Here is an 8,541-nt window from a genome sequence, read left to right on the forward strand (position 1 = left end):
CTGCCTTTTGCCATAGTCATTTTGTGTTCTCGTATCATTATATATTCCTTTAGAATTTTATTTTCAGTGGCAGCATACTATTTCATCATATAAATACGCCATAATTTATATGGTCTTTTCCTAGAAGTGAGTCACCTGATCAAACTATATGAAACTTCAAAAGACTCTTTATACACATATATGTGTGTGTGTATATATATATATATATCAAAATTACCTTTCTTTCTGAATACTATCTTTCTGATATTATCTCATAAGCAGTATACGAGAGCAGTGACTTCATAGTGCCCTTCATATCACTAACTTTATGTTAACGATTTTTAATCTTTGCCAATTCGATGGGCTGTCAAAGGTATCTCATTGTTTTGATTTGCACTTCTCTATCTAGAGGCTGAATTTTTATTTTTTCATATGTCTATCGATCTTTTGTGCCCTTTGCCCATTTTTTATGGGGTGTTAGCATTTTCCTTAATTTTTTGTAGGTGCTCTTATTTATATTTAAGTAAATTGTCATCTCTATCTATATATGGTATATGAAAAAATCCCATTCAGTTTTATGGATGTATTAATTACGACCACATTAAAGATGCTTACGCTGATGGAGACCGAACGTGGAATCAGAGTGATGGACCTACTCACGAGGAAATGCTCCTTGAAGCTCTGTCTCTGTGCCTCCCTGCCACTCTTCCTTCTCCCTGCCCAGCCCCTCTACCTCCCAAATCTGCCACTCCTGGCCAAAGAGAAAATGCTGTTTGAGATCACAACCTGCCCAACCCTAGGAGATAAATGGAATACCTTGACTCCTAGACTAAAAATGTGGATTTCTCCAATCCACATTCTGTCCTTTCTCCAACCCAAGAGCAGGGGTGTTGAGAAGTGGCTCAGAACTGTCAGCCTGGGCAGAGCTGGGGAGCAGTGTGGCAGGGAGAAGCTTTGTTGTTCCCCAGGAGTGAATCTGATTTATTCTCAGGTTGGTTTGGGACTCTACCAGGACAGTGCCCCGTCTTCCCGATGTCCTCTACCCTCACCTCGATTCTGTTCAAGTGGGACCTGTGCATGTACTCGCACATCTGTGACTGCGGCTGTTGGTCAGTTTTCTTTGCTATTAGGACTCCATCTTTTGATCGACTGGACACTTGTTTAACAGAATTGACCAGGTTTTAGTATTTACTCAAAATCAATGATGGAGATGAGTAGAAGTCGCAGATAATCCTTAATCAGGATTTTTTTTAGTCAATAGTCTCAACCTGCTTTCTGCCAGACCCTTTCCAGAGACTTCATAATAACTGAGAAATAGTTAAGGGGAGCAGAGGCAGGAAAAAGCTAGAGAAATAACGGGAAAATTCCATATTCTAGTTTATCACAGTTGGAAGCCTCAGCATCTTTGAGAAAACGAACATGAAAGTTGTGAGCCATCTGTAAGGAGGGATCTTGTCTATTACTTTAGCATCCTTCCTGGTCCACTGTATAGGGCTGAGCCCAGGGCAGAAATTTAGCATACTAGAATTAGACTCACTTCCTACTTCAGAACTATGATGCAAGATTATTTACATTTAAACAGTGTTCCTCGGTCAATATTAAAATCTTTTAGACTTTGTCCTTACCTTTAAACTCTTTTGAAGAATAGGAATTGGGAAAGAACTGTCCGATTTTGAGCTTAACCAGAGTCTAAACTCAGGGTCTACTGTCACCTCTGGGCTATTAAATCTGCAAAGTAAAAAATTTATATATTGATGTAAACAGTTGAACCAAACCAACATGGTCTAAGAATCACAGTGTTTCAATGTTTTAAGTAACCTTAGAAATCAAAGATCTTATAAGACGACCCTAAAAACTTTCATGCTTCTAAACAATTTGCACAAGACCCATTAATTCCTATTTAAAAAAGAAGTTTTCCCCCCCCAAGGAAAAAAAGGGGAAAGCAAAAAACACAGAAAAAAAATAAAAAATAAAAAAAAAAATGAAGAGTTCCACTGGGACGAGTGAACATCAAAATAAATGATGACAGAAAGATTATAATCCATTGAATAAAATAGGAGTCCATGAGCCCACGCTGATATAAATGAACAATTAATAAATAAATGGGGGAGAAGGGAAATCTCTTAGAGAACATCGCTTAATAAATTTAGAAGGAATCGTGGAGTTAGAAAGTCGCCATTGGTAAATAAAATTGTAATACTTCAGTAAAAAATTATTGGTGGACGTTAAAACCAGTGGGTTAAAAGTTTAAATGTATATATGGTTTGAAAGACCCAACAGGTGCAGAAACCACTTTGATCAAACGATAGGTGTTAGTATCACCAGTCATGGGACAGGCAACCTCATGTGCATCTTGGTATGAGGTACCAAGGAGGATATCACATTACTCCTGTGGTATTTCTGCATAACCTTCACCTCACCATAAGAAAATAGCAGACAAACCCAAATCGATGAACACTTTCCAAAATAACTGGCTTGTATTTTTAAAAATGTCAAAGGATGAAAGACAAAGACAGCTGAACGACTATTCTGAATTAAAGGAGATTTAAGAGACATGGCAACTGAATGCAGTGAGAAATCCTCAATTGGAACCTGAACTGGAACTTTTTTTTTTTCCAGTAAAAGATCTCTTTGGGACAATAAGCTCGATATGATTAAGTTTGGTTGATTAGAATAATCAGTAAACATGCTGAAATATTTAAGAGTCATGTCTGCAATTTACTTTCAAATCAGAAAAAAATTACATATGAAAGAAATGACAAGGTACATGTTAGCAATTGGGAAATTATTCTTTCAACTTTTCTGCAAGTCTGGAATTAATTTTTTTTAACTTACAAAAGAAACCAAAGCAACAAAAGCAAACAATACAAACCCCCCCAAAACGAATCACCAAATACAAAATTAAACAGAAAAATAAAAACAATCTGAAATTCCACTAAGTATAAGTATGTTTTCTTTTTTCTCTTTCTCTCTTTTTGAATAAAAAATTATACTGTATATCCTGTTTGTTTCCTGCTATTTTTTCTCTCAGTAGCATATTGAGGATTTATTTTTTTAATTCCACTGTAGGCTACGAAGGTGATAGTCTTAAATATTTAGAGGCTTGATTTGATAAAGAAATATGAATTTCTCTTACTTATACTCTGATGGTATAGAATGTTTTTTACATATCATTAATTACTATCTGCCATTATATTGTTTCTATCTTAATACACTTTTAGAAGGCCGATATGATGTCTCTGTATGTTTGCGTGTTTATCTACCGAGAGAGTTTGAGAAGGAATGAGATAAAGAAGACGGAAAGTAAAAACTAAAGAGGCTCTTTTTTCTAATAAAACCTGATGCATTTTTACAAGGTCATAGAAACTCGTAAAAAATTTTTCTAAGAACTTGAAAACTTAGGCAGTTTTCAAGTTCTTAGAAAAACAGAGCCCTCATAAGACTTAAGTTTCCTCTGAGTGGCCCAACGCATTATTTTACCACCATTTAAGCACAATAAATGTTGCCATTTCCTGTGGCCCTTCATCGTTTCGATAACTAATCCGCTCTTCGGCAAATAAACGTAAAACTCTTACGATTCTACAATAGCGCAAAGCCTTGGCATGAACGACGCTGCGAGATGGCAGTTCTGGAGGAAGACCCATTGCTCTGTCTTGCTTAGGGCCTTCACGAGGAGGTCTTCTGCTTTAGCCGCCTGGCCGTGGCCCAGAGAGAGCATGGTCACATGACGGGTCGTCCCTTTTAACTCTTGTGCAAATTTCAGGAGAGTATTGGTGAGATCGATCCCTGTGTAACAATGCGGAGAGGTACGCGCAATGGTGAACTCATTGAATTCCCTCTTAAAAAACACAGTCTGGCACTTACTGAGTGGTGGTGGGAGAAGGCGTAGATATAGTGGAAAGACCACAGTATTTGAAATTAGAACCTAGTGTTCAAATTTTGACTCCGCCACTTACTGACTGGGTAACCCCAGCGTTACTTGAGATGGCTGTGTACCCATTTTCAGCCTCTCTTGCAGTTAATTATGGGCATCTAAGTTTTCCGAATAGGCTTTGGCAGTAATGTTTGTTATATAGTTGTATAATTGTATAATTATATAATTGTTCTAGTTCTCCATCTGGTGTTTAGAACACGGATGTGATGGCTGGTGCCCTCGCTGCCATCTTGTGCCAAGTCTTGAAGAAATGGACAGCACCTATCATGAGTGCGTCAGGCATATAGCCAGTTGCATACCAAAAGTTTCAGATGATAAAGCCTCAACATGGAGGCATTTTGAACAAGATTTTTGCCCAACAGAGTCAAAGTTTGAAAATGGTGAATTCTAAAGACATATTTGACTTGGAGATGATAAAGAACAGGAGATGAATGAAGAAAATATTGTGCGTAAGGTCTGTAGATCAAAGACAAAAAAATAAAGCATTTGGAGTTTTGAAGAATACAAGGGCTGGATCAGCAGGGCCATTTCTGATAGATTATTTTATAACATCTATTTTTTTCATGAATTAATGTTAATTCAAAGAATTAATAAGTTCAAGGGAAATCCCAACTTTCTGATCAATAACATGTATTTGTGAGGTATTTTCTGCACAGAAAACTAGTGCTGATAAATTTTTCCATATTTGTGAATCTGGGAAATCTTATTTTTCTTAATTCTTTTACACTTTTAGAAAGATTCATTCTTAATATACTTCAAAATTTAAATCTGTTCCTTTCCCAAATATATAAATAATAGGAACATATTTTAATCATAGAATAACCTGACACAGAACCCACTTCTCTGCATCTTTCGACAAACATTGTATCGTCATCTTAACTGTTTGCAAGTAGCTTACCCTGGGAGTGAATAAGTATCAGCGGAGTGATAGCATTGCATTCTTTATATAATTCTTTGAAATTAGTTCCAGTTCTGTGAATATATTCGCTTCCTAGTTTTTCAGTTATAAACTTTCTCACTGCATTCTTTAAACGTTCTGGTTTAAGAATTTTTATCTAAAAAAGAAAATATGGAAGATAAGGTAACTTTAAAAACCGCCGAAAGGATATTCACTATAGTAAAACCACCACCGCCACCGCCACCACCACAACAACAACCCCTAAGGTGTATTCATCATGTAGGTTGTCAGTCAGGTGTTCCTTGTGCTGGAAAGATTAACGGGGGAGAGTATGTGTGGTGGGGAAACTGCAGTTATTGATTTTTTCTTTCTTTCTTTTTTTTTTTGGAGCCCCAGAAAAAGATATTTATTTTCCCATGTTTGTCACCACAAATTCCTTATTAACGATGTAAAAACCCATTTTTGTAATTTAAACAAGCAAAAGCCCCTCAAAATTCTCTCCTATGATAAATTTGATGACATAAGAATAATACCAAGTAAATGCACAAATGACAAAAGACGCAAGATTAATGGAATGTTCATCCTTCCTAAAATGTCTCTTAAACAGCAGAGGTAGAATCAATGCCGCCACCTAGTGGCAAGCCAAGCAAATCACATAGCATCCCAGAGCAAAATGGGGATCATACATAGGCCCAACATCTGGTTCCGGACCTAATATCAGGCCATCTATTACCTACCTTCCTGCAAAAAAGAAAAAAAAAAAATCACAGCAACATTTCTGAACCAGTCTCTCCTCTGGAGTCTCAGTCTAATCATGGGAATACAGAAACCCAAGCCTGGCCTAGGACAGGCTACTTCACATGAAACTTTCCTCTGACAATTGTCAGGTCAGTTTGCCCAGTCTTATGGCCTAGTCGGGATGACACAGGACAACATGGCCACATCCACAGTGCTCATCTGCTCTGAGTGTATGCACAGTAATTCCGATGCCTGCAGCCTCAAACACCTCCTCCTTCATCACGGACGCATTTTCCCACTGCAGATGTTCGGGACCGAATCCAGTCGGTCGGTCACTCCATCCTTCAGACGAGGGACTTCGCGACCTCTAAGCTCTTTGTAAGTTTTGTGTGAACCCCTCTTCTTCGTAACCAATTAATATACGCATTTCCCATCTTGCTTCAGAACTGCCACGTCTCCAGATTTCTCTTGCTGATTTAATAGTTCCTGAACCCCTGCAAAGAGCACAGCTGTGCCAGCGCCCATTGGACGATGCTCACTGATACAGTGGGCTAGAGAGTCCGCGTCGGCGCGCGCAGAAAAGCCTCCTTTCACCTGAGTGGTTCCGCTTCTGGATCTTCATTAGGGCTTCCGGCCATGATACTGAGCCTTCATCTTCGGAATTTGAATGTTTCTTCGCTGTACTCTCTGGTGGTGTCCGCCAAGCGCTGCCGTTAATGCTCTTGACCCTCCTCTGGCCCTTCCCAGACGCCTCTTTCTCTTTCATGCTCTGAGATCTTGCCGCGGGATGTAAAAATCCAAGTTACGGTCCCTGATTCTGCAAAAGGAGACCTTGCCCCAGGGTTTCCTCCTGCTCTGCTGTGCACGTCTAGAGTGAGTGCTGCGCGGATGAAAATCCAGTTTGCCCAGTAGATCCAGTTAATGAAAGTGTTCGAATCAGCCAATGAAACAGACGATCCGGTGCGGTCCCCCGACACCATCGCTGCTGAGGATCTGTGCTCCCAAATGTCACCATCATGTTGCTGGCTCCTCCTTTACTTTATTGATCAATCAAGAATTTATCAAATTTCTCCAATGTTGTAATTTTTTAACCCCAAGGACTTTTTTTTTTTTTGAGGTGGGGCGGGGGAGAGAAGGGGAGGATGGAAGAAATGGAGTTCTGTTGAAGTCAATTTTACTAGCTCTTTTCTAAGCAGCTACAAATACTTCTGAAAAATTCCTCGTGACCGTGTGTCCTCACTGTCATCTTTCCCACTCAGTCTTCTGTGCGACGGGCTACAGCAATGGAGAGAGGTGAATAAGCTAGACACAGACCGGGCCCACACGGAGCTCCATATTACACTTCTCCAGGGGACGTTTCTTTCTAGTATCTTCAAACCTAACCTCGTATGTGGCTCTCAATTTCCGACTCTTGCAGGGCGGGCCCAGTTTCCAATAGCCTAACTCAGTTTCCCTACATGTACGCTCAGCATTTTATCAGACCATGGCTTCTGACTGTGGGTTTGGAAAATAAAGTTTCTAGCGCATGAACCCCGATCCCCCCCGGGGAGTACGGGGTGGGGGAAGGTGAGTTTCTCGTGATTCCTTACAGTCTGTGCACATATGAGCATCTATCTGCCCCTCTCTTTTCCACAAACGGAGCTGTACTTTACAGATTGTTCAGTATTTTGCATTTATCAATTTTTCAGTTACTTAAGTATATTTTTATGTCATGACTACGTCAATAATCCACGTGTAGAGCAGGGGTATCGATCTACCTACAGTTTGCCAGGTAGATAGCATGATTTAGAGAAGCGGATTGAAGAGGAGAAAAAGAATTTTCTTGGATAAGAGAAAGATGCAAATATGATGCTAAATGGCAACTAGCTTTCAGCTTCCGTGTCAGGAAGTAAGGGGAAGCAGTGAAGACCGTGGAGCACTGGTCCAAAGCGGCAGGCGCGACTCAGCTGTAACTATTGCTACTGAGGGTTGCCCAGTATAGCTCGATCTTCCGATTTTTGATAGAAACTGGAAATCTGGATTTTTATGTGCAATCTCTCAATTTGCAAAGTTTGGATCAAAGGAAAAAACAAACAAACCTAACCAAAACCAAAAACACACCTGTACACCAATGTTCATGGCATCATTATTCACAATAGTCAAACGGTAGAAGCCACCCAAGTGTCCACGCATAGGTGAATGGATGAAAACAGTGGAATATTATTCAGCCCTAAAAAGGAAGAAAATCCTGACACATGATACAACATGGATGAACTTCTGAAAACATCGTTCTAAGTGAAATAAGCCAGATGTAAAAGATAAATATTGTGTGTTTCCACTTGAGGCATCTGGAATAGGTAAATTCATAGAGACATAAAGTAGAATACTAGTTGCCGGGGTCTAGTGCGAGGACGGACTGGGGTTCATCGTTTAATAGGTACCGAATTTCTGTTTGGGATGATGACAAAGTTCTGGAGATGGTGGTGGATGTACCATATGCCACTATATTTTGCATTTAAGTAGGGTTAAAGGGGATTATTATTGGGATTAAATGAAATGATGTATCTATATTTTGCCACGATAAAAAATAGAAAACAACTTACTTTCAGATATATGTACATAGAATTTTTAAAATAACATATTATGCTTTAGTTTTCTTTACTTGACAACTTTGAAGTCTTCTAAGAAAGATCTCCTTAAGTTCAAATCCATTTGTTTAGTGATAGATTGCTATTGCAATGTCGAAAAATGACAAAAAACCTACAGGCCAAATATAGCATGTCTATAATCCAGATGCATTTTTTTTTTTTTTTTTGCAATCTTAAATTTTAAAATGTTGCAAAGATAAAATTTAAGGTGAAAATCAAAAGAAATAGTATTGGCTGTCCAGGCTGGCATTTGCAGGAGGTTAGGGTCAAGGGGGGTGTGAGAGGAGGGTGTTTCCCCTCATTAAACTAGAGAATAAATGGGAAAACAAAACGAATCAACAGGACAAGTAATAACAAATGCTGGA

The 8,541-nt window shown here is 39.0% G+C and overlaps 1 protein-coding gene and 1 pseudogene across 1 annotated transcript in view; both read right to left on the reverse strand.

Annotated features, from left to right (window-relative positions):
- DNAH14 (dynein axonemal heavy chain 14) overlaps positions 1-8,541 on the reverse strand; it is a 221,193-nt gene that overhangs the window by 21,240 nt on the left and 191,412 nt on the right. Inside the window, exons 69-71 of the mRNA XM_011360885.1 lie at positions 4,812-4,968; positions 3,555-3,765; positions 1,605-1,707 (exon numbers count right to left, since the gene is read on the reverse strand). Of these exons, the coding sequence (XP_011359187.1) occupies positions 1,605-1,707; positions 3,555-3,765; positions 4,812-4,968 (471 nt within the window). The remainder of the gene's footprint in view (positions 1-1,604; positions 1,708-3,554; positions 3,766-4,811; positions 4,969-8,541) is intronic.
- Positions 5,722-6,187, reverse strand: LOC111740240 (annotated as a pseudogene).

The sequence above is a fragment of the Pteropus vampyrus genome, unplaced genomic scaffold (genome assembly GCF_000151845.1).
Source record: "Pteropus vampyrus isolate Shadow unplaced genomic scaffold, Pvam_2.0 Scaffold60, whole genome shotgun sequence".
Lineage (NCBI taxonomy): Eukaryota > Metazoa > Chordata > Mammalia > Chiroptera > Pteropodidae > Pteropus > Pteropus vampyrus.